Source organism: Hemitrygon akajei, chromosome 11 (assembly GCF_048418815.1).
Source record: "Hemitrygon akajei chromosome 11, sHemAka1.3, whole genome shotgun sequence".
NCBI lineage: Eukaryota > Metazoa > Chordata > Chondrichthyes > Myliobatiformes > Dasyatidae > Hemitrygon > Hemitrygon akajei.
In genome coordinates this window covers 4,251,940-4,279,667 of record NC_133134.1, presented here as the reverse complement: position 1 = coordinate 4,279,667, position 27,728 = coordinate 4,251,940, and the positions used below count along the sequence as shown (strand labels likewise).

The following is a 27,728-nucleotide window of genomic DNA, read 5'->3' as shown; positions in this document are numbered from 1 at the left end:
GAGAGGGTCAGTAACTTAAAATTCCTGGGTGTCACTATCTTAGAGAACCTGTCCTGGACCCATCATATAAATATAATTGAGAAGAAAGCAAAACAGCACCTCTACTTCCTCAGGAGACTGCAGAGGTTCGTCATGACATTGAAAACCTTGGCAAACTTCTGTGGTGGAAAGTGTGCTGACTGGGTGCATTACAACCTAGTATTGGAACACCAGTGTCTTAGAGCGGAAAATCCTACAAAAGGAAGGTAAATTCCGCCCAGCACATTATGGATAAAAACCCTCCCAACCATTGAGCACATCTACATGAAACGTTGCTGTAGAAAAGCAGCATCCATCATCAGAGACCCCCACCACCCAGGCCATGCTCTTTTCTCGCTTCTGCCATCAGGTGGAAGGTACAGGAGCCTCAGGACTTGCATCACCAGGTTCGAGAACAGTTACTACCGCTCAACCATCAGGCTCTTGAACAAAAGGGGATAGTTCCACTCACTTAAGGACTCTGGCATAGTTATTTCATGCTCATTATTTATTACTATTTACTTATATCTGCATTTGCACAGTTTGTATACAGTTAACAGTTCCTGATGTTTATAGCAACTGTTCTATAGATTTGCTATGTATGCCTGCAGGAAAAAATCTCAGGGTTGTATGTGATGGCATGTATGTACTCTGATAATAAATTTTACTTTGAACCATCTCTACAAGGGAACTTTTACACCAGTAGTTGTTGTTTGTACCATTTGCTCCCTTAGCAACTGAAAGAGCAGAAAAGGATAAATAAATTGTGCTCACATAGAGGGGACACTAGTACTTTTCTTCCTCTGGAGTTAGGACTTCTTTCCCTCAAATCTGCTTTTATTTTTTTTCAGACCTTACATAAATTCAAATATTTTGCAAATGCCCCATGACTACAGAGGCAGCTAAGCTTTATTCCATTAGCTCTTTTTCAAAACTCAACATTAATAGTCAAAAGCTGCCAAAACACAAAAAGATCAAAGACAAATATACAGCATTTTAGTTAACTCCTTTAGCAAAGTTGGATTTGTATATTCTCACTTGAAGGTGGCTAGGGTAATCATCACACCTGATACATTAAATTCAGAGATATTGGGTTGTGTGCTTGTTTGAATTGGGTCAAATAATTGAATGTATATGCATTTACACAATTTCTCTTTCATTTGTGAGAACTGGAACAATTCCTGTTCAGAACAGTAGCAGTTAATGGCACTGAGGATGAGTTGTTGCAAAATATTGAAGGCATGTCAGAAGCTAGATTTCATTAGGAGTTTGAGGAGATTTGGTATGTCTCCAAAAACACACACAAGTTTTTATGGAGAGCATTCCAACTGGCTCAGCACCATCTGATATTGTAGGGAGGAGGGGCACAGGATCGAAGTAAGCTGCAAAGATTTGTAAACTTAGCTCCATCATGAGCACATGGCTCCGTAGTATTCAGGACGCCTTCAAGGACCCCCATCACCAGGGTCATGCCTTGTTCTCATTGCTGCCATCAGGAAGGAGGTACAAAAGTATGAAGGCACACACTGAACGATTCAGGAACAGCTTCCTCCTCTCTGCCATCTGTTTTCTGAATGGACACTGAATCCATGAACACTACCTCAATACTTTTTTTATTTCTATTTTTGCACTACAGACGCGCCCACACATAAATACTTACTACTTATTGTAATTCATGGTATTATGTCTTGCATTATACTGCCGCCACAAAGTCAAATTACATGACAAATTCCGGTGATATTAAACCTGATTCTGATCTGAATAGATAAAGAACTCATATACAGAACTTCACTATTTTTACTCTTTTTGCATTACCGGTACTTATTTTTTTTTTTTAAATATATAAAACTTTTTATATATTGCACTGTGCTTCTGCAAAACAACAGATTTTGAGACATGTTAAATCTGATTCTGAGATAGAAGGGCAATATTGAAGTAACATGGAAACAGTGGCAACACACACAAATTCTGGAAGAACTCAGCAGGTCAGGCAGTATCTATAGAATTGAATAAACAGTTAACGTTTCAGGTCAAGAGCTTTCTTTAGGACTGGAAAGGAAGGAGGAAGACAACACTGGCCCAGTGACTAGGGCAAGGCAATGTGGTGAACTGAATTTATGTTTATAACATCATTTGAAATAATACAAATCCACTGGAAACATAGATGTTCAGTTGTCTACAGGGCTGTGAAACACTAATTAACATCCAATCCCCATTCATGAATTTATAAATATTATTCACCCAGCACCACACAAAAGATGAATGAATACATTCTCCTGTTGAAACAAAAATCAGTGAAAACCAACTCTCTCCCCACTATTTGTATTTGTGACATTTACCAGCAGCATTGTAGACAAAGGGCCTGAAGCATTGTGAATATCCCAGCCACCCATCCCACAATCTCTTTGACTCACTACCAACAGGATGGGGGTACAGAAGCATCAGGACTAGGATTACCAGACTGGTAGCAGGTTCTTCCCTCAGACTGTGAAACTAATGAATACCCTACCACCACTGAGGTCTCATCAGTAGGACAGCAAGCTGTCTACTACTGTTTACTTGTGCTGCACACTACATGCACTTTGAATTGTACTTTATTAACATACTTATGGTAACATATTGTTTCATGTGCTATGTGTGATATAGGTTTTGTGGGTGCACCGTGATCCGGAGGAACATTGCTTTGTTTGGTTGTATTTATGTACTGTCAAATGACAATAAACTTGAACAAATTTTTTTTCCACTCTTCTCCCTCTGAGGGGTACTAAAACCAAACGAAACACTACTCTTTCCAGTCACTGTCACCGATTACTGAGATGGATGATCAAGCCTGTTAGCCAGCAGATAAACATGGGTCCTCTGAAATTCTACTGCTCAGTGATAGAGCAGGCATCGGGCTTGGACTTCTTTTGTAAATTCTAGCCAAGAAGCAAGTGAATTGGTGTAGATGTGTAGGAGTGAGAGACCAGAGAATTCCCAATTTTAATGATTTTTTTTTAATAGCCTACCTTTCTCTGTAAATTGGACATCAAGTTCACGGTTTTGCAGGAACAAATTTGGATGCCATAAGGAGTACAGACATAATGAAAGAAGAAAGAAAGAGTAATCAGTGTAAACCCCGCATCCCAAAAGTATATGCTTTGACTCACTAATCACAACAATGCAAGCTGGGATGCACTAAATATCTAAAAATAATCAGCATTTAAGTAGATTTGAGCCTGGGCCTTTACACAGTAAGACTTTGTTGAATTGTTCTAAGAAATTACATTAAAAACATTGAAATTATTTTTTTTCCCAAGCACTCATTGTACTCTATTTTTGCACAAGTTATATTAACCTTCTTACATAGCTCATCATTCTTCTAAACTCCAGTAGTAAAGTAGTTATTCATTTATTATTGTCACATGTACTGAAGTACAGTTAAAAGTTTCATTTTCCATGCTATCCATACAGATTGTTTCATCAGAACAGTGTACTGAGTAAGTACAAGGAAAAGTAGTAACAGAATGGAGAATAAAATGTTAAAAGTGCAGTGCAGGTAGACAATAAGATGCAGGTGATAATGGGGGGAGGGGAGAGGGAGAGAATTACCACCATCCGGCTGAAAAAATTCCTCCACAACTCCATTCCAAAAGGAGCCCCCTCTATGCTGAGGCTGTCCCCTCTGGTCATAGACTCTCCCACCATAGGAAACACACTCTTCACATTCACTCTATCAAGACCTTTCACCATTCCATAAGCTTCAACGAGGTAATCCCTCTTTCTTCTAGTAAGTGCAGGACCAGAGCCATCAAACACTTCTTCAGATGACAAGCCATTCAATCCTGGAATCATTTTTGTAAACCTCCTTTGAACCCTCTCTAGTTTCAGCACATCCTTTCTAAGACACGGGACCCAAACCTGCTCACAATACTCCAAGTGAGGCCTCACCAGTGCTGAATAAAGTCTCAACACTACATCCTTGCTTTTATATTCTAGTCCTCTTGAAATGAATGCTGACATTGCATTTACCTTCCTCACCACAAACTAAACCAGCAAATTAACCTTTAGGGAATCCTGAACAAGAACTCCCAAGTCCTTCTGCATCTCAGTTTTTTTAAAAATTTTCTCTCCAATTAGAAGATAGTCAACTCTCATTTCTTCTACCAAAGTGCAAGACCATACACTTCCCCGCACTGTACTTCATCTATAATTTCTTTGCCCATTCTCCTAATCTGTCTAAGTCCTTCCATAGCCTCTCTACTTCCTCAAAACTACCTGCCCCTCCACCTATCTTCATATCATCTGCAAACTTTGCAACAAAGCCATAAATTCCATCATCCAAATCATTGGCAAGTAACGTAAAAAGAATCGGTCCCAACACAGACCTCTGTGGAACACCATTAGTCACTGGCAGCTAGTCAGAAAAGGCTCCCTTTATTCCCACACTTTGCCTCCTGCCAATCAGCCACTGCTTTATCCATGCTAGAATCTTTCCTGTAATATCCTATTTTATCATGTGCCTCCAAGTACCCTGAGACCTCATTCTTAATAATAGTCTCCAAATTCTTCACAACCACTGAGGTCAGACTAACTAGCCCGTAGTCCCTTCTTCTGCCTCTCTCCCTTCTTGAAGAGTGGAGTGATATTTGCAATTTCCAGTCTTCCAGAAATATTCCAGAATCTAGTGTTTCTTGAAAGATCATTCACTAATGCCTCCATGGTCTCTTTCTGAACTCTGGGGTGTACACTATCTTGTCGAGGTGACTTGTCTAACTTGAGACCTTTTAGTTTCCCAAGAACCTTTTCTCTAGTTATGGTAACTTCACACACTTCAGACCTCCGTCACTCGGAACTTCCACCATACTGCTAGTGTCTGCCACTTCATTGTCCCCCTATTACTATCTCTCCAGTGGTCAAATATCCACTCTCACCTCTCTTTTACACTTTATGTTTCTGAAGAAACTTTTAGTATCGTCTTTAATATTACTGGCTAGCGGGTTTTCGTATTCCATCTTTACCTTCTTAATGACATTTTTTAGTTGCCTTCTTTTGGTATTTGAAAGCTTCCCATTCCTCTAACTTCCACTAATCTTTGAACTATTATATGGCCTCGCTTTGGCTTTTATGTCGGCTTTGACTTCTCTTGTTAGGCATGGTTATGTCATCTTTCCTTTAGATTACTTCTTCCTCTTTGGGATGTCTATATCCTGTGCCTTCCAAATTGTTCCCAGAAATTCCAAAAATTGCTGCTCTGCTGTCATCCCTGCCAATGTTCTTTTCCAATCAATTCTAACGAACACCTCTCTCATGCCTCTATAGTTCCCTTTTCTCCACTGTAATACTGACACGCGAGTTTAACTTCTCCTTCTCAAATTTTAGTGTGAATTTGATTATATTATGATCACTTTCCCCTAAGGGTTCTTTTACCTTAAGCTCTCTGATCAATTCTGGTTCATTGCACAACACCCAATCCAGAATAGCTGATGCCCTAGTGGGCTCAACCACAAGCTGCTCTAAAAAGCCATCCGGTAGGCACTCTAGAAATTCCCCCTCCTATAATCCAGCACCAACCTGATTTTCCCAATCTACCTGTGTATTAAAGTCCCCCTTGACTATTGTAACATTGCCCTTTAGGTATGCATTTTCTATCGTAGTAATTTATACACCATATCCTTGCTACTGCTTGAGGATCTAAAAACAAATCCCATCTGGGGTTTTTTTACCCTTGCAGTTTCTTAGCTCAATCCACAATGATTCAACACCATCCAACCCCATGTTAATGATTTGATTTCATTTTTAACCAAATGAACAATGCTCCCCTCCCCTGCCTTCCTGCCTGTCCTTTCGATACAATGCGTATCCTTGGACATTATGTTCCCAGCTATAATCTTTCAGTCATGATTCCGTGATGCCTACAACATCATATCTGCCAACCTGCAAATGCACGCATTCAAATACATCTTCAGTCCTGTATTCACCCTTTTTGATTTTGTCACATTTCACTGTACTAGGGAACCATTCAATAGTCTTATAACAGAGGTCTTGTCTGCGAGTTTTTCCAGCAGATTATGGATCACTACAAATTCCAGCAAGAATGAGGAACAGAGCTAAATGATAAGATACAAAAAGTGGGACAGTCAGCACCTTTTTCTCCAAGGCAGATTGGCTAATATGATGGCATAATTTCAAGGTGATTGAATGAAAGTATGGGGGAAGGTCAAATTGCCGGAGGCAGTCTTTTAAAATTATACACAGAGAGTGATGGGTGCATGGAATGTGCTGCCAGGGGTGCTGGTAGAGGCAGATGCATTAGGGACATTTAAGAGACTCTTAGATAGGCACATGGATAATAGTATAATAGCGAGGTATGTGAGAGGGACGGGTTAGATTGATCTTAAGAGTAGGTTAAAAGGTTGGCACAATATCATGGGCCAAAGGGCTTATAATGTGCTGTACTTCTGTATATTCTACGCAATGATGCAGGGTCTCAACCTGAAATGTCAACCATGCTTTTGCCTCGACCATAGCTACTTGATCTACAGAGTTCCTCCAGCAGTTTATTTTTTGCTCTAGATTCCAGTATCTGCAATCTCTTATCTCTCTACTCCAAAAAGTGTGGTTTGAATACTTTGTCTGTCTTTGGTTAATAGTGACGGAAAGAATCTAGAATCAAAGTTAATTGAAGTTATGCCTTCAAGGTGTTTGGAAGAAAATATTTCAGTTAAGAGCTAGGTATCATAATCTTGAGGTTAAAATAAGTATTTTAATATGGCAATAAACTAGATTCAATGCTGGAGAAACTCAGGAGGTCAGGCAGCAGCTATGGAGAGGAATGAATGAATAGTCAGCATTTTGGGATGAGACCCTTCATCAGAACTCATGAAAGGTCTCAGCTCGAAACATCAACTGATTACTCTTTTCATAATGCTGCCTTCCCCCAGCGTTGTGTGTGTTGCTCTGGATTACCAGCACATTTAGAATATCTTATGAACCCGATTCAATACCTCCTTTGATTGACAGTGATGCCCTTTTTCTTCAGTGCTTTCTCATTAGCATCTCTGAGTAAACGGAGCTCTTTACGGGAGAATAGACGAATGGAAAACGCCTTCTCTAACAGCTTCTCAACTGAGATGTGCTCACTGATCCCCTGGGCAAAGCTCTGAATGTCAGCTCGAACATTGGCAGATTTCCCGGGCTGTTTGATTCTGAATTTGTTAAAGAACTTGAGGAGAGCTAGTGCCACCCTGTACAGGACCTTACATCCTTCGACAAAGAAGATATCCAACACACGAGCGGCATAGTTAAAGGGGAAGTCTCCAAATATCCATCGCAGCCAATCAGAGTAAACTTCTAGTACATCCTCTGAAGCACTCACAATCAACTTGTGAGCTCCCGGGCAGTATTTGTTAGCTAAGTCTCCGAAGGTCATGCAGGAGGATTTGTAGGCTAGAAAGGTTTGGTCGAAGAAGTGTTTTGTCCGGTCATTGCAGGCCAGGAGACGGCAGACCTTTTCGAAGCAGTCTGCTTCATCTGCACTGTAGTGCAGGAGCAGTGCCACGATGGCTGGAAGCACAGGACAGAAAGAGATATCTGGAAACTGGCTGGAAATACACACCACTATCTTCTTAACTGCACCAATTCCATTCACATTCAGGCAATAGTTTGGGATGGTGCTGCCATCCACAAATTCTGGCAGTGATAATGTGGAAGCATTCTTTTTCCAAGTGATTTTCTCCACAATATCTTTGTAGACCTCAGCATCTGGAGTCACAGTCCTGCATGGGACAGCTTTGATGATTTGCTCATAGACTTTGCCCCTTAGAGAGTGGTTCTTTGCCCAATGTCCTTGCCTGGCAAATTGTTTTAACATGTCATCATCTATGAATGCTGGCATCACAGGGCAGTCCTTCTCCACACTGGTCATCTTGTCCCAGGCCACAAACTGATTCCCTTGTAAAGCACTCATGGGCAAGGACTTCACCGAGTCTTCCATTGCACTACAAGGGTGGAGGGTTGTCTTTATGGATGATGCATGTTTTTCACAGCTGGCTAAAAAAAAAGAAACAAATTAGCATTTTACACCCACTATACCAATAACATCTAAGGAAGACATTAAATAAGAACATAAGAAATAGAAGCAGGAGTAGGCCTTCTCTCTACTCTACCATTCCACAAGACCTTGGCTGATCTTAGCCTCAACATTTCTTTCCCACGCTCTCCCCATGTCTCTTGACACCTTGTTCTGTTAAGCAGTCTTGAATACATTCAGTGACTTTACCACTGTTGGATCTCAGTTTAATTTTGGATCCTTAGGGTTCTTTCGGGGTTCAAGAATAGCAAGCGGTCTTAATTCAAGAAGTTCAGTTCATTTTGAAATACAAACAAACATTCCGATACTAAGCAAACTAAATAAAGAGCTGAAAAGCGACACTAAGAGGGGAATTACTGCTAAGGGGTGTAAGACACAGGAATAAAGATGGCAGTTCAAAAAAAAAACTATCACTTTATAGATAAGACATTCTTTAGATAGTGATGAATTAATAGACTACATAATTAAAACAATTACATCACATTCATAATGCAATACTTAACCAATGAAAAATGAGAAAGGATAAACTGTTAGGTTAGCTGCTATACTGCTTTTTGCCAGTTAATGTGAAAAATATGAGTTTGTTAACAAGTACAAATCTTATAAAAAAGTACAGTTGGCCCTCCTTATCCGCGAGGGATTGGTTCCGGGACCCCTTGCGGATACCAAAATTCACGGATGCTCAAGTCCCTTATTCAACCTGTCTCTTTTTTTGTAATTTAATATTCAACCTGTCTCAATGTGCTGGACCTTAGGACCCAGCAGAACCCAAGACCTTATTTAACCTGTCTCAGAGTGGTGGACATTAGGACCCAGCGGCAGATATCTGAATCCATAGTGTTTCTGTTCACGAAAATAATCATGATAACTATTGAAAATAAAGTGGAAATAATAAAGCGATCGGAAAGAGGTGAAATGCCATCGGTCATTAGAAAAGCGTTAGGTTACGTTGGTCAATGATCGGAATAATTTTAATGGATAAAGTGAGAAAGGCTCTGCCCCATTGAAAGCTACAATTATTACTAAGCAACGCAGTGGTTTAATTATTGGGTTTTAGGGTTTGGGGTTTTTGATCTTCCACATCAACCCGGCACAGTGGAGAGTGCACTCGGGAGCGATCTGTCACTGGATTGAACTCGAGAACTTCCTGAACCTGGTGCTGAAACATATGTTCTTAAGTGTTTTATATGCATAGAAAGGTAAAATATATACCATACACGAATGCAAACGTTTGACTAACTGATGCTAAATAATACCGGATGTACCTGTTAGTAAGAGAACTTCCGATTTTTTAAAATCCCAATCCACGATAACTCACGCACATCCTCCCGTATACTTTTAAATCATCTCTAGATTACTTATAATACCTAATACAATGTAAATACTATGTAAAATAGTTGTTATACTGCATTGTTTAGGGAATAATGACAAGAAAAAAAGTCTGCACTTGCTCGAACAACAAGTGCTGGAAGAGCACTTCCGGGTTGGTTGAATTTGCGGATAAGGAGGGACGACTGTATTGTTAGAAAAAGACCGTGGTTTCCACTACCTTTGAGGCAAGGAATTCCAAAAATTTATAACCGTTCCAGAAGAAAATCCTCCTGTTTGAAATGAAAAGGCTACTTACTTTGAAATTAGTTTTAAATAGGGAACTATCTTCGCTGCATCCATAGAACGTAGAACATCACAGTGCAGTACAGGCCCTTTGGTCCACAATATGTCAACTGGGAATGGAAGGGTACGGTTGATGTGTATGTAGAAGAGATTTAGTTTAGTATGGCATCATGATTGGTGCAAACATTGAAGGCCAAAGAGCCTGTTTCTGCGCAGTATTTTTCTATGTTTAGTACTCATTTCATAACTTCCATTCAGTTTTATATCTTTAAACATTGTAATCTTGCTGTTCTTAAAATAGTTGTCATGTTTGCCCACACAACAATGCCAGCACCTCAGATCTAATAGATTAGTTGCAATGTACATTATAACACTGAGAGCTTCATTTATCCAACATCATAGCAAGCTAAAGTATTGCACGGAGAGAGAAAAGGCACTCTGCACAAAACAGACAGACAGACTTTATTGATCCCAAGGGAAATTGGGTTTCGTTACAGTCACACCAACCAAGAATAGTGTAGAAATATAGCAATATAAAACCATAAATAATTAAATAATAATAATAAGTATATAATGCCAAGTGGAAATTAGTCCAGGACCAGCCCATTGGCTCAGGGTGTCGGACACTCTGAGGGAGGAGTTGTAAAACTACTAGTGAGTAAAGCACTGTATTGCTGACATAAAATGTAAGAACATGAGAAATAGGACAGGAGTAGGCCATCTGCTCTGCCATTCAATAAGATCATGGCTGATCTGACCATGGACTCATCTCCACCTACCTGTCTTTTCCCCATAACTCTTAATTCCTCTGCTATGCAAAAATTTATCCAACCTTGTCATAAATATTTATATTTACGAGGTAGCCAAAGTTCATGACATTTGTCAGTAATAATAAACTTGATTCTGATCCTGAAAATGCAGATAAGAACATGGGCCAAATAGTAATCTTAAACAGAAAAGAACCTGCAGATGCTGGAAATCCAGAGCAACACACATGAGAAACTCAGCAGGAAAGACAGCGTCTATGGAAATAAATAAATAGTAATCCTTTCCCCTTTAATTTTGTTTTTACAAGAAAGCTTTTTAATGCTTTGGACAAGTGCATAGTCCATATCAATCATCAGTAGCATTAATGAGGAGAGAACCCTCTCCTCACTGACGATGTTAACTGCTTCAAAATTAGTTTTTAATTTTAGGTTTCTTGCATTTGCGGATTTTGCTCCCATATAAAAATATATTTTTAAATGCGTGGGAAGATAATATTTTTAAAGAAAATTAATTTTAAAAAAAATATTTTTTAAAGTAAAAACATTTGGAAAAATCTATTTTATTCTCCAAAATATATTCATGTAGTTTTATGCACAGTTGAAAGAGACCAGCAACAGTGCTACTGTTTCAGATTGTGCAACTGAAGTTTCATCATCCTATTAGTGTTTACAATTCAACACACACTGTGTTCAAATGTCAGAGGTTGGATCAACTGACAATATCTGGAGATCTTTATTCCAAACAATTACTTTCAACGTAGCATAAATAGGTGTTAAACTTTGAGCTCATAGCTAGGTCACAGCAAAGATACTGACAACTGTAAGTACATCTGTAAGTAACTGTTTACAAGCATGTAATCATTCTCTTTGCTCCTCCATTACTGCAGTACTTACAGGTTCAAACTTCAAGGCCAAATTATGTGTGTTCATATTATCCAAATATGCATTTTTAAGACTTATTTAGATACAGTACTGTAACAGGCCCTTTCAGCCCAATAAGCCTGCACCACCTAATTACATATGACCAATTAACTTACTAATACGTGGTAGGATGCATCTGGAGGAAACTCACATGTTCACGGGATGAAAGTACAAACTCCTCAGAGACAATGGAGGGGATTGAACCCCGGTCACTGGTGCTGTAAAGCTACACTACTGTGTTGCATCAAATATTTAAAGATGATTGAAACAGGTTACTTGCATGCTCTGGAAATACTTAATGGGTTTCTCTTACATTTCTAGTGTCAGGCACCAAGTTTGCATTATGACCCTCTGTTCACTAAACAATTACAGTAATGTTCAATAGTTCTGCAAGAATCTATACTCAGTGGCCACATCATTAGGTACCTCCTGTGCCTATTAAAGTGGCCACTGAGTGTAGGTTCATAATCTTCTACTGCTGTAGCTCATCCACATCAAATTTCAACGCATTGCGTGTTCAGAGATGCTTTTCTGCACACCACTGTTGGAATGTGTGGTTATTTGAGTTACCGTCGCCTTTCTGTCAGCTTGAACCAGTGTCTGGCCATTCTCTTCTGACCTCTTTCATTAACAAGGCATTTTTGCCCACACAACTACTGCTCATTGAATTTTTCTTTCACCATTCTCTGTAAAATCTAGAGACTCTTATTCATGAAAATCTCAGGAGATCAGCAGTTTCTAAGATACTCACCATACCATCTGGCACGAAAAATCATTCCACAGTCAAAGTCACTTAGATCAAATTTCTTCCCCATTCTGATGTTTGGTCTGAGCAAAAACTGAACCTCTTGACTAGGTCTGGGTGCTTTTATACATTGAGCTGCTGTCATGTGATTAGATGATCTGATATTTGCATTAACAAGCAGATGTACCTAATAAAGTGGCCACTGAGTGTACTTCTACATTGATTTTTGCCTACACTAATCTACAAATGTCACTGTCTTATGCTAGACTCAGGAACGTTCCCAGTATCCATTAAAAATGGCCAATCCTCTTGTGCACCCAGAAAGTTGGTGGCAAAAACTTGGTTGTAAAGGCCAGTGCCATCACCATCTTATAATAACTTGATGTTAGACCACCTCAGTGCATCCAGTGGGCTATATTACTTTTTCTGTGACTGTATGTTTTTCTGTCTATGTGCTATATGCAGTGTGTGTCTGCTGGTTCTATGTTTTGCACCTTGGCCATGGAGGGATGTTGTTTCGTTTGGCTTATTTATAGGAATAGTTGAATGACAATTAAACTTGAATTTGCATGTTGTAGTTTATGCAATCAAGAGCAAGAATACTAGCAGGTTCCATACACAACACAGGAAAATAGGACCTCTCAGCTCTTTGAGCCACACCAGCCAGCAACCCTGATTTAACCCTAACCTAATCACGGGACAATTTACAATGACCAATTAACCTATTCAGTTAATTGGACTGTGGACTGGAGCATCCAGAGAAAACCCACATATTCCATGGGCAGGATGTATAGAGACTCCTTACAGAGGACGCCGGGAACTCCAATGCCCCAGGGCTGTAGTGGCTTTGCACTAACAGCTACACTACCATGATGCCTATTATAAATAGGACGTCTTGCTTTGAATTCAGTGCTTCTGCTCAATACCTCTTAAGTGTGGTGCAATAATACGGTGCTGCTGACCAAAATATAGGTTTCACTTAGATGTCCCCGTCTCAGCAGGCAGCACAGCAAAGGTAACTAGATTTACAACATTGCCAGTCTTTAACATCATGAGCTGAGAAATCTTTCAACCCATACAGTCATCACAGCTTCTGGGTTGCGGGTTGAAGAACAACCATCTTCCCATCCTAACATGTCAGTCCACGGCCTCCTCTACTGTCACAATGAGACCATACTTGGGTTGTAGGAGCAACATCTTACATTCTGTCTGGTTAGCTTAAACCTGGCATGAACGTCAGTTTCTCAAACTTCCAGTAATTGCCGTCCCCTCTCCTACACCATTTCTGTTTCCCTCACTTATCTTATCACCTGTCCATCACCTCTCTTTGATGCTCCTCCCCACTTCCCTTTCTTCCATGTCTTTCTTCTACCCTCTCCTATCAGATCCTCCTTTCCCCAGCCCTTTATCTCTTTCACCAATTTCCTAGCTCCTTTCTTCATCCCTCCCTCTCTCCCAGTTTCACCTATCACCTACTACTTTGTACTTCTTCCTCCCCTCCACTACCCTCTTACTCATCTTTCCCTCCCCCCCAGTCTTGATGAAGTGTCTCAGTCTGAAACATTGACTGTTTACTCTTGTCCATAGGTGCTGCCTGGCCTGCTGAGTTCCTCCAGTATTTTGTGTGTGTTGCTTGGATTTCCAGCATCTGCTCGTATTAGTGAGCCATCTACTGACATTGGCAGAAATATTAATGAGATACCATTTGGAAGAACTCTCTTGCTGAAATTTTTTTTAAACTGCATATGTCAGAAACCTGCCAATGTGTTGCAGGTGCAAAAGGAGTGGATGTTTTGGATAAATACCATCAAAATGAGGAAATTGAGAAAACGAGTCAGCTTTAAGTTTAAAGCAGAGGGTGGGGAACAGAATAAAGAAAATTTTTGAAAAGATGAGGTCAAGGTTGCCTGGGTTACCCTCATATAGCTACTATTTATATGGTTGGTTGTAGGTTTCTGGTCATTCGGATCAGCTCACACAGTACATCGATGGCAAGTGACTCAGCAATGGTAATGCTATTCATTGTATGTCAAAGGCAAATGCAGGTCTCCCATCATCAGGAGTGGATATTGCCTAGCATTGTTGTGGCATGAATGTTACTTAACACCTCATGCCTGACTGAATGGGAACTGTTTGACAATGAGGAAGTGGAAATGTGGGTTAGTAATTTTTCAGATGACACAAAGGTTGATGGTGTCATGGATAGTGTGGAAGGTTGTTGTAGGTTACAACAGGACATTGACAGGATGCAGAGCTGGGCTGAGAGTGACAGATGGAATTCAATCCAGAAAAGTATAGTGATACACTTAGGAAGATCAATCTTGAAGGCAGAGTTACAAGGTAAACAGCAGGATTCTTTCTTGGCACTGTGGAAGAAGAGGAATCCGAGGATACACACCCAAAGATCCCTTAAAGCTGCAGTGCAAGTTAATAGGGTGGTTAAACATTTGTACTGTGTGTTGGTCTTTATTGGTCAGGGGATTAAGTTCAAATCATGAGATTATGTTACAGCTCTACAAAACTCTGGTTAGACCACACTTGGAGTATTATGTTCAGATTTGGTCTCCTCATTATAGGGAGATTGTGGAAGCTTTAGAGAGGATGCAGAGGAGATTTACCAGGATGCTGTCTGGATTAAAGATTATGTCTCATGAGGACAAATTGGGCTTTTCTCTTTGGAGCGAAGGAGAATGAAAGACGACTTGATAGAGGTGTACAAGATAAGAGGCCTAGATTGAGTGGACAGTCAAGAGGCTTTTCCCTGGGGTGGAAATAGATAATAGAAGAGGACATAATTTCAAGGAGATTGGATGGAAGTACATGGGTAGAGGTAGTTTCTTTAAAAAATATTATAGTAGTAGATGTTTGGAATGAGCTGTCAGGGCTGGTGGTAGAGGCAGATAATTTGGGACATTTAAGTGAAACTTAGATCAGCACATGGATGAAAGAAAAATGAAGAGTTATGTAGGAGGGAAGGGTACATTGACATTGGAGTATGTTAAAGGGTCGGCACAACATCGTGGGTTGAGGGCTAGTACTGTGCTGTACTTTTCTATGTTCTGTTTGATATAGGGCATTACTCAATACATTGAGGATAACTTTGAAAGTAGAAAACAAATGCAAGTCATGATTCATTACATAAATAAACACCAGTAATAATGCTAGCAGTATCATGACAGCTTCAGTCATAAAAATAAATTTCAATCATGGGAAGTTTGAAAACAAAGCAGAAATATCCTTAGCAAAATGAACATCAGAAAAGCAAATAGTTAGAGATTGCACTATAGTGAACTCCACGTTGTCTGGAATACCTCACTGTCATTCAACAGGTTCCCCAATCTGAAACTATGGAAAGTCAAGGAGAACACCTTGTACATTTGGCAGATCATGCTCCACGAAAGAGATTCTGCTGCCTCAAGCTGAACAAGTTACAATCCAATTCAACTGGACACATTGTACTTTCAGAAAACTAAGTGCAGTCAACACTACTCAGGCATAAACAGAGGAATGCCAACAGTTACATTTTGATTGCTATAAAGACTAATACCTAGGATTATCACCAACTGTGTGCACTGCAGAACAAAACACAATGCATAATTACACATTAACCACATTTTAGTAAAATATTTCTTAGATCATGACTGTTGCTGACAAAGCTGGTCTTTATCTTCTATATCTGATTGATCAAACCTAAGTGGCAATGGAGAACCAAATAAGAAGCAGTGGGGTTTGCTGTACCACTAACATTCAAGGAGAAGCAAAGGGCAATTTTAAAAAAAAAACAGAGTGAGGGTACCTGGAATGTGCTGCATGGTGTGGTAGTAGAGGCAGACACTTTACATTAGAGACTTTTAAGTGACGTTTATATAGGCACATGAATGTGTGGGAAACGGAAGGATATGGACATTGCGTAGGCAGGAGGGATTAGTTTCGTTAGCCATTTACTTGGTTTGGCACAACATTGGGGGCTGAAGGGCCTGTACCTATGCTGTACTGTTCTATGAAATACATTGTGGGAATTGTGCTATGATCACTGGCTTATGTTAACTGGTATGTTACTGTGCTGTCTCACACTGACCTGTCTATTCTCAGCCTTCTACATTGTCAAGGTGAGGGCAAACAAACTAGAACAACATCTGTTACCCACTTGGGTAACCAACAAATTCCACATCATACAAAATTGATAATAAATCTGATTCTGATGGCCTATAGATCAATGATACAAGTACTGAGATTTCCATTTCATTTAACTGACTCATAGAACATAGAACATATAAAGCTACAGCACATTACAGGCCCTTTGGCCCACAATGTTATGCCAACCATGTAACCTACTCTAGAAACTGCTTAGGATTTCCCTACCGCATAGCTCTCTATTTTTCTAAGCTCCATGTACCCATCTCTTAAAAGACTATTATATCCGCCTCCACCACCGTCGCTGGCAGTGCATTCCACACCCACCACTCTATGCGTGAAAACTTACCCCTGACTTCCCCTTTGTACCTACTTCTAAGCACTGTAAAACTGTGCCCTCTCATGTTAGCCATTTCAGCCCTGGCTATCCACAAGATCAATGCCTCCCATCATCCTATACACCTCTATCACATCACCTCTTATCTGCCATCACTCCAAGAAGACCAAGTTCACTCAAACTATTCTCAAAAGGCATGCTCTCCAATCCAGGCAACATCCTTGTAAATCTCCTCTGCACTCTTTCTATAGTATCCATATCCTTCCTATAATGAGGTGACCAGAACTGAACACAGTACTCCAAGTAGGGTCTGACTAAGGTCTTCTAGAGCTGTAACATTACCTCACAGCTCTTGAACTCAATCCCATGGTTGATGAAGGCCAACATATCATATGCCTTCTTAACAAAACTGTCAACCTCCGCAGCAGCTTTGAGTGTCCTTTGGACATGGACCCCAAGACCTTGCTGATTGTCCACACTGCCAAAAGTCCTACCATTAATATTATATTCTGTCTTCAAATTTGATGTAGCAAAATGAACCACTTACAACTTATCTGGGTTGAATTCCATCTGCCACTTCTCAGCTCAGTTCTGCATCCTATCAATGTCACACTGCAACCTCTAACAACCCTCCAGACTATCCACAATATCCCCAACTTTTGTGCCATTAGCAAACTTACTAACCCACCCTTCTATTTCCTCATCCAGGTAATTTATAAAAATCACAGAGGAGGGGTCCCAGAACAGATCCCTGTGGAACACCACTGGTCACCATCCTCCATGCAGAATATGAACCATCTACAACCATCCTTTGCTTTCTGTGGGCAAGCCAATTCTGGATCCATAAAGCAAGGTCTCCTTGGATCCCACGCCTCATTACTTTCTGAATGAGCCTCACTTGGGGAACGTTATCAAATGCCTTACTGAAATCTATATACATCTACTGCTCTACCTTCATCAATGTATTTTGTTACAACCTCAAAGAATTCAATCAGGCTTGTAAGGCATGACCTGCCCTTAACAAAGCATGCTGACTATCCTTAATCAGATTATGTCTCTCCAAATGCTCATAAATCCTGCCTCTCAGGATCTTCTCCAACAACTTGCCCACCACTGAAGTATGACTCGCTGGTCTATAACTTCCTGGGTTATTTCTCCTCTTTTGCTTGAACAAAGGAACAATGTTTGCATCCTTCCAATCCTCTGGTACTTCTCCCGTCCCTATTGATGATGCAAAGATCATCGCCAGAAGCTCAGCAATCTCCTCCTTCGCTTCCCACAGTGGCCTGGGGTATATCTCATCCTATTCTGGCGACTAATCTAACTTAATATCTTTCAAAAGCTCCAGCACATCCTCTTTCTTAATGCCTATATACCCAAGCATTTCAGACTGCTGCATGTCATCCCCACAATTGCCAAGGTCCTCTTCACTGGTGAATACTGAAGCAAAGTATCCATTAAGAACCTCTGCTACCTCCTCTGGCTCCATGCATGTTTCCACTCTCACTCCTGATTGGTCCAATCCTCACACAGCTAATCCTCTTGCTCTTCACATACTTGTAGAATGCCTTGGGGTTTTCCTTAATCCTGCTTGCAAAGGCCTTTTTACGGCCCCTTCTAGATCTCCTAATTTCATTCCTCAGCTCCTTCCTTTACCTCAGATGTTGCATGACCCACTGAGTTCTTCCAGTGGTTTATTTTTACTTGCGATTCCAGTTTCTGCAGTATCTTGTACCTCTTTGCTACTACTTTCCTAAGCTTTGATGAGGGTCTTTGACCTGAAATCTTAAAAGGTTTCCCTTCACACAGAAACTGCTTGAAATTTTCCAGCATTTCTGTTTTTCTTGCTCTGATTTTTTTGGCTTTGTCTTTGAATCTCCAACCTATGGCAAATGGCTATTCAATACCTCCAATATCCTGAATGTTTTGATACACAGAACAAAATCTTCCTTTACTCTTTTCATTTGTAACAATACAATACTAGCTTGTATAACTGTAATCACAGCTTGTAATTTAACTCCTGGAATTTAAATATCAATCTGTTGAAGTCTACACTGCAGTCCCCACAAAGCTAATAACATCTTTCAAAAGGTGTGCTGTCCAGAATTTCACAATGCTTCAGATGTGGTGTAAACTGGGCTTTGCACAGCTGCAGGACAAGACATAACGATCTAATAATAATTATAAATGCCAGTATCTTGTTAGACTTTGATTATTTTTGCATCTGTGATATTTAATGATGTACATGGTCTCCTGTGGTTTAATTATTCAGTTTTCAAATTTAGGAAAGCACACTTTTCTTGCCCTGTTGATGTTCAATGTGAATAATCTAATATTTGCCTAAAATAAAATAAACTGTCATACTTTTGCTCATTCACTTAATCTATGTAATGTTTCTTTTAATAACTTTATAGCTTCTATATAGGTGTTGGTCTAGGCCAATTTACTTGTCTCCAAATTTCTTTCCCATGGTAGGAAATGCTTATCTACACAGCAGAGTAAATGAAGTTGGTTCAGTACACACCATATAGTCAACCAACATGAAAATAGGAGCGGCAGATCAACATTCAATATGTTGATAGCTGCTCTGTCCCAAGCCTCATCTCCTTTCTGTGCCCTAAATTCCACAATCTTTCAAAAATGTACCTACTTTCTTGTTCAGTCCCTCTAATAATCTACCTTTTGGAATCCTATTTCTTTCTCTCTCTCTCTCTGTAAAGTTGAGAATCACAACTGCTTCTAAGGTCTGTACAGTTAATAAAAATTGTTTTAATACAATTGAACAACCAATTGCAGCTTAAAACAGATGGAAACAATGCCAATTGTGGCCATACTTCTCATTGGACTCCTTGAAGAAAACGTGCCAGCCAATCAGGAATACAGGTGCGTTTAAGAAAATGGAGTTTTTGACTCCCAATACTGATGATCTTGCTGGAAAATGTAGATTCTAGTAAATAAAACTGAAGATCTCAGAGCTACAGTGTTGTATCAGAGGGACATTAGGACTGCTTGGGTCCTTCGTTTCACGGAATCCTGGTTAACCCCTTCTGTCCCAGATGCCGTGATTCAGATTGATGGGTTCACTATACACCATCAGGATAGGATTGTCAGTCTCAAAATCAGAGGTGGAGGTGTATGCCTCATGATCAACTCCTCTGGGTGTACAAAGGCATCAGAGATGTCCCAATTCTGCTCACCAGAGCTGGAAAACCTCACAATTAAGTGCCGTTCATTTTACCTGCGACAGGAGATTCCAGTGATCACTTTGGTAGCAGTGTACCTCCACCTCAGGCCAATGTCAAACAGGTTCTAAATGATGTGAGCTGTAATGTATGGACCTATTTCTTTTAGAGCAATGACTCCCCTTTACACTAAGTATTGATCATTGTTCTCTCTCTCCTGCAATGTGAATACACCAGTTAAATCCATCTCCAATATGCGTGCCTTTATTTTAATTGATATGTAGTTGTGCACAGACACAACAAATTGGCAATGAGTACAAACCTGAATGTCAGAAAATATGAACTGCACCGACAGTTAAGGATTGAGACAGTGAGAGAAGAATAGTCACGGACGCTAACAAGGGGATGCATGAGTACAATAGTACAGAGTGAAAATAGACAATAGACAATAGGTGCAGAAGTAGACCATTCAGCCCTTTGAGCCTGCACTGCCATTTTGAGATCATGGCTGATCATCTACTATCAATACCCGGTTCCTGCCTTGTCCCCATATCCCTTGATTCCCCTATCCATAAGATACCGATCTAGCTCCTTCTTGAAAGCATCCAGAGAACTGGCCTCCACTGCCTTCCGAGGCAGTGCATTCCAGACCCCCACAACTCTCTGGGAGAAGAAGTTTTTCCTCAACTCTGTCCTAAATGACCTACCCCTTATTCTCAAACCATGCCCTCTGGTACTGGACTCTCCCAGCATCTGGAACATATTTCCTGCCTCTATCTTGTCCAATCTCTTAATAATCTTATATGTTGCAATCAGATCCCCTCTCAATCTCCTTAATTCCAGTGTGTACAAGCCCAGTCTCTCTAACCTCTCTGCGTAAGACAGTCCTGACATCCCAGGAATTAACCTTGTGAACCTACGCTGTACTTCCTCTACAGCCAGGATGTCCTTCCTTAACCCTGGACAATACTCCAGGTGTGGTCTCACCAGGGCCCTGTACAAATGCAAGAGGATTTCCTTGCTCTTGTACTCAATTCCCTTTGTAATAAAGGCCAACATTCCATTAGCCTTCTTCACTGCCTGCTGCACTTGCTCATTCACCTTCAGTGACTGATGAACAAGGACTCCTAGATCTCTTTGTATTTCTCCCTTACCTAACTCTACACCATTCAGATAATAATCTGCATTCCTGTTCTTACTCCCAAAGTGGATAACCTCACACTTATTCACATTAAACGTCATCTGCCAAGTATCTGCCCACTCACCCAGCCTATCCAAGTCACCCTGAATTCTCCTAACATCCTCATCACATGTCACACTGCCACCCAGCTTAGTATCATCAGCAAATTTGCTGATGTTATTCTCAATGCCTTCATCTAAATCGTTGACGTAAATCGTAAACAGCTGTGGTCCCAATACCGAGCCCTGTGGCACCCCACTAGTCACCACCTGCCATTCCGAGAAACACCCATTCACCGCTACCCTTTGCTTTCTATCTGCCAACCAGTTTTCTATCCATGTCAATGTCTTCCCCCCAATGCCATGAGTTTTGATTTTACCCACCAATCTCCTACGTGGGACCTTATCAAATGCCTTCTGAAAATCGAGGTACACTATATCCACTGGATCTCCCTTGTCCAGCTTCCTGGTTACATCCTCGAAAAACTCCAACAGATTATTCAAACATGATTTACCCTTGGTAAATCCATGCTGGCTCGGCCCAATCCCATCACTGCTATCTAGATATACCACTATTTCATCTTTAATAATGGACTCTAGCATCTTCCCCACTACTGATGTTAGGCTGACAGGTTGATAGTTCTGTTTTCTCCCTCCCTCCTTTCTTAAAAAGTGGGATAACATTAGCCATTCTCCAATCCTCAGGAACTGATCCTGAATCTAAGGAACATTGGAAAATGATTACCAATGCATCCATAATTTCCAGAGCCACCCCTCCTTTAGTACCCTAGGATGCAGACCATCTGGACCTGGGGATTTGTCAGCCTTCAGTCCCATCAGTCTACTCATCACCGTTTCCTTCCTAATGTCAATCTGTTTCATTTCCTCTGTTACCCTATGTCCTTGGCCCATCCATACATCTGGGAGATTGCTTGTGTCTTCCTTAGTGAAGACAGATCTAAAGTACTTATTTAATTCTTCTGCCATTTCTCTGTTTCCCATAACAATTTCACCCAATTCATTCTTCAAGGGCCCAACATTGTTCTTAACTATCTTCTTTCTCTTCACATACCTAAAAAAGCTTTTGCTATCCTCCTTTATATTCCTGGCTAGCTTGCGTTCGTACCTCATTTTTTCTCCCCGTATTGCCTTTTTAGTTAAGTTCTGTTGTTCCTTAAAAATTTCCCAATCATCTGTCCTCCCACTCACCTTAGCTCTGTCATACTTCCTTTTTTTTTAATGCTATGCAATCTCTGACTTCCTTTGTCATCCACTGTGGTCCCTTTCCCCCCTTTGAATCCTTCCTTCTCCGGGGGATGAACTGATTTTGCACCTTGTGCATTATTCCCAAGAATACCTGCCATTGCTGTTCCACTATCTTTTCTGCTAGGATATCCGTCCAGTTAACTTTGGCCAGCTCCTCCCTCATGGCTCCATAGTCTCCTTTGTTCAACTGCAACACTGATATCTCCGAGCTGCCCTTATCCTTCTCAAATTGCAGATAAAAACTTATCATATTATGATCACTACCTCCTAATGGCTCCTTTACTTCAAGATCGCTTATCAAATCCTGTTCATTACATAACACTAAATCCTGTTCATTACATAACACTAAATCCTGTTCATTACATAACACTAAATCCAGAATAGCCTTGTCGGCTCTCGTACAAGCTGCTCCAAGAATGCATCCCTTAGGCACTCTACAAACTCCCTATCCTGGGGTCCAGCACCAACCTGATTCTCCCAGTTCACCTGCTTGTTGAAATCCCCCATAACTACTGCGACATTACCTTTGCCACATGCCAATGTTAACTCCCAGTATCTTTCCTTTCTGTTAGTCCTGACGAAGGGTCTCAGCCCGAAATGTCAACAGTGCTTCCTTCTTATAGATGCTGCCTGGCCTGCTGTGTTCCACCAGCATTTTGTGTGTATACTTAGAACTGCATAGTATTGCTGAAGCTGATCATAAAATCATATGGATCACAATAGATGGGTCCATTGTAAAACTAAAAATGGAGTTGGATACAGGGTCAGCTTTGTCTATCACTTGACTACAACAGACTGTTTTCTAAGCTACCATTACAGAAGAGCTCAGTGATGCTAAAGAACTACACAGGCAAAAAGTGTTTCCCAAAGGCAAACTGAAGGTGAATGTGTGGTATGGAGGCCAAACACAGCAATTTTAGAGCTGTGTGTGAAAAGTGGAGGGTCAGCACTTTTCAGATGTGAATGGTTGAGAAAAATCCAACTAGACTGGCACTTAAATCTCTCAACGTGTCATCAACAGCCAAATGCAACCCAAACGGTAGCACTAACCAGAGACAAGTACAGCTGTTTAATGCTAATGAGAAGGGTATTAGTAAGCTCAAAGGCATGAAGAGCAGAAATTAACTGGCTGAAGCAGCAACACCAAGATTCCATAAAGCCCAGCACTATGTTCAGAGCTTGGAAGTGTCTGGAATTCTCTCCAAGGTTGGGTGTGTGATTGGGCCATGTCCACTGTCCCAGTGATCAAGAAAGGGAAAGCTGGAGCCGGTTGCGTATGTGGGGATTTCAAAGTTAGCATCAACCCGGTGTTGCCTACTGTGCAGTACTCTCTGCCACGTACAGAAGACATTTTTGCATCTTTGGCAGGTGGGGAGAGGTTTTCAAAGATTGACTTGTCACAAGCCTATCTGCAAATGGAGATTAAGGAGTCAAGCAGGAGGTTCCTCACAATCAACACTCACAAAGGGCTGTTCCAGTATAATCATCTCTACTTTGGTGCTGCAGCAACTCCAGCAATTTGGCAAAGAGCAATGGACCAAGTGCTCCAAGACATCCTTGGAACATAATGTTACCTTGATGAAATCATTGTGACTAGCAAGAATGAAGAAGAGCACTTTCAGAACTTTGGTAAAGTGCTTACCAGGCTAAGTGAGTATGGTCTGTGCACAAGAGAGATGCGAGTTTTTTTAAGAATTAAATTTCACTTTGTGAACATGTCATTGACAAGCATTGACATGGCTTCCACAAGTCACAACATGGAAGCAGTACTACAGGCACCCAAACCAGAAAATGCATCACAACTCAGGCCTTGTAAACTACTACCCATTGAACACACTGTTGCAGACTGAAGCAAAGTGGGATTGGTCAGAAAGATATGAAAGAGCATGCAAAGAAACAAAGAGTCGAATAAGATCAGGTGAACTGCTCACCTATTAGGACCCATCACTGCCCAACAGGCTGGCATGCTATCCGTCCCCTTATGGCATTGTAGTGATTTTGTCACACACTATGGAAGATGGATCTGAACATCTGATAGCACTTGCTTCAAGATAATTGACGGGTGTAGAATGAAACTATGCACAGATCGACCGAGGGATACCTAGTTTAGGGAATAAAGAAGTTCCACCACTACCTCTTTGGGCAAAAGTTTACGCTAGTGACAGGTCTCCAGCCCCTTGTGTCCATTTTCAATCCTGGAAGGGAATTTCAGTGATGTCTGCTACCCAGTTACAACATTGGTACTGTTCCTATGAGACCATTCTTGTGACAGAGTTCAAGGGCACCAAACAGCGTAGCAACACTGATGGCTTGTCACATCTTCCACTGCTGGCAACTGAAGTGAAAAAGTCCTCATACTGTGACCCAGGAGAAGTGTTCCTCACCACATTGGTGAACCAGTTGCCAGTAACAAATTCAGAAATATAAAGAGAAACAAGGAATGACTCGACATTGTCAGAAATCTATGACATCACCATGGAAGGATGGCCAGCTCATGGTAACCCTATGTTCCCAGAGTCATCAATGAGGCTAGACCCATTCCAGTATGTCAATACTGATGCGTGGGTCTTGTGTTGTGGCTCCCTCTAAAATGCACATCAGTGTTAGGGAGTCTACATGAAGGTCACTTGGGTACAGTCAAGAGGAAGAGGCTCACCTGGAGCTATGTGTGGTGGCCAGAAATAGATAAACAGATTGAAGACTTGGCCAAAAGCTGTTCGGATGCCAAAAAGTTCAAAGTGCACCCTCAGAGGCACAGTTACTCCCGTGGGAGTGGCTGTCGTCATTGCTATGGCAAAGAGTACATATCGACTTTGCTGGGCCATTCATGGACTCCATGTTCCTGATGGCTATGGATGCTCATTCAAAGTGGCCAGAGGTTTTACCAATGAAGTCAACCACCTCAGCAAAGACTGTCTCCGCCCTGAGGGCTATCTTCGCCAGAAATGGCTTACCAGAAAATATTGTGAGTGACAACGAACCACAATACACATCAAAAGAATTCAGACTGTTCATGAAGAATAAAAGCACCAGACATTTCAAATCATCTCCTCACAACCCAACAATGAATGGGTTAGCTGAAAGGTTTATCCAATAATTCAAGAAGTCCATTAAAATGATGGACAAGGAGGACATTTCTCAAAAGCACAAGGTGGACAACTTTATTTTTGTACATCAGAACTCTGTTAGTGTGACAACAAATCAAACACATGCAATGCTGTTCATGAGCAGCAATCTGAGATCTTGCATAGAACTCCTGAAACCAGATTTACAGAGGGAAGCTCAGAATAAATAGTTCTGCCAGATACTAAGTGAAGCAGCAAGGAGCTTTAAGACAGGATAGGATGTCCTAGCATGGGATTACTGAGAGGACAAGTGGATACCCAGTAGAATAGCTACGAGAACTGGCACACTGATGTACACAGTGGATGTTGGAGATCATACATGGAGACATCATGTGGACCAGATACTGGATGCTCAACCGAAGAACACACCTGAGTTGATTGCATCCAGCAAGATGGACACATTACAGCCACCGGACTTACCTCTCAGTGAGGATCATGCCTCTGATAACAACATAACACTGGCAACTGAGAACGTTGTCTTAGACAAGACACATACCAAACCTGTTGCCACTCCACAAGACTAGAGGCACTATCCTAAAAGAACCAGAGCTCCACCTGAAAGACTGAATCTTTAATATAGTGTAGTTATGAACTGTTATTGTGAAAGCATGTTTATTTGGAATATGGTTTATGAAAGAGAAATTGAACGTTTTGTACATACGGTTTTATATTGCATAAATTTAAAGGGGAGGAAATGTAAAGTATGGATCTCTTTCTTTTAGAGCAATGACACCCCTCAACACTACATATTGATCTGTTGTCTGCGTATGCGCATTGATCTATTGTCTGTGCGTGTGCATTGTTCTCTCTCTCGCCACAATGTGAATAAACCAGTTAAAGCCATTTCCCGTGTGCATGCCTTTATTTTAATTGACATGCAGCTGTCCAGACAAAACATATGCAACGTGATCAACATGCACAAAACAGCAAACCCTGATGCCATCATTATGGGGGATTTTAACCAGGCCAACCTAAAAAAAGTCACTAAATTATTACCATCAACTGATCACTTGTAGTACCAGAGGAAACAACACACTGGACCACTGTTACACAATCATTCAAGAATACCTACTCTGCTATTCCACGCACACACGTTGCAAAGTCTGATCTCCTGGCTGTACTTCTACTCCCTCAGTATAGGCAGAGACTGAAGACTGCAGCACCAGTAGTGAGGACCAAGAAGACCTGGACAAGGGAGGCACAGGAGTGCCAACAGGACTGCTTTGAATCAGTGGACTGGACTGTACTAAGGGATTAATCTTTGAATCTGGATGAGTATGCTACAGTTGTTACAGACTTCATTAAAACCTGTGTGGATGAGTGTGCGCCCACAAAAACTTGCTATACTTTCCCCAAACTAAAAGCTATGGATAAACATAGAACACCTACAGCACAATACAGACCCTTCATCCCACAATGCTGTGCCGAATATGTACTTACTTTAGAAATTACAGTTGGCCCTCCTTATCCGCGGGGGATTGGTTCCGGGACCCCCCCCGCGGATACCAAAATTCATGGATGCTCAAGTCCCTTATTTAACATCTATCAGTGCGGTGGTCTTTAGGATCCAGCAGAACCCCAGACTTTATTTAACACGTCTCCATGCAGTGGACATTAGGACCTGGTGGCGCAGCTCTGAATCTGCAGTGTTTCTGTTCACAAAAATAATCACGATCGCAATTGAAAATAAGGTGGAAATAATAAAGCAATCAGAAAGAGGTGAAGTGCCATCAGTCATTGGAAAAGCGTTAGGCTACAGTCGGTCAACGATTGGAACAATTTTAATGGAGCATTTGAAAGGCCCTGCCCCGATGAAAGCTACAATTATTACTAAGCAACGCAGTGGTTTAATTATTGAAATACATATGTTTCTTAAGTGTTTTATATGCATAAAAGGTAAAATATGCACTATGTACTAAGAAAAACGTTTGACTAACTGACGCTAAATAATACCGGACATATCTGTTCCGAATTCAAATCCGACTTAAAGATGGACTCAGGAACAGAACTCATTCATAACCCGGGGACTGCCTGTACTTTAAAGTCACTTCTCGATTACTTATAATACCTAATACAACGTAAGTGCTATGTAAATAGTTGTTATACTGTATTGTTTAGGGAATAATGACAAGAAAAAATAGTCTGTACATGCTCAAACAACAAGTGCTGGAGAGAGAACTTCCGCGTTTTCCTGATCCGCAGTTGGTTGAATCCACGGATAAGGAGGGCCGACTGTACCTAGAGTTACCCATAGCTCTCTATTTTTCTAAGCTCTAATAACCTATTCAGGAGTCTCTTAAAAGACCCTATCGCATCTGCCTCCACCACCATCGCCAGCAGCCCATTCCATGCACTCACCACTCTCTGCA

General features: G+C 41.0%; 1 protein-coding gene across 2 annotated transcripts in view; it reads right to left on the bottom strand.

The window, feature by feature from the left end:
- Positions 1 to 27,728, bottom strand: part of tbc1d24 (TBC1 domain family, member 24) — a 130,239-nt gene that overhangs the window by 81,643 nt on the left and 20,868 nt on the right. For both annotated transcript variants that reach the window (XM_073060080.1, XM_073060079.1), the window contains exon 2: positions 7,005 to 8,049. In XM_073060080.1, coding sequence (XP_072916181.1) covers positions 7,005 to 7,993 — 989 coding nt within the window. In that variant the 5' untranslated portion in view covers positions 7,994 to 8,049. The remainder of the gene's footprint in view (positions 1 to 7,004; positions 8,050 to 27,728) is intronic.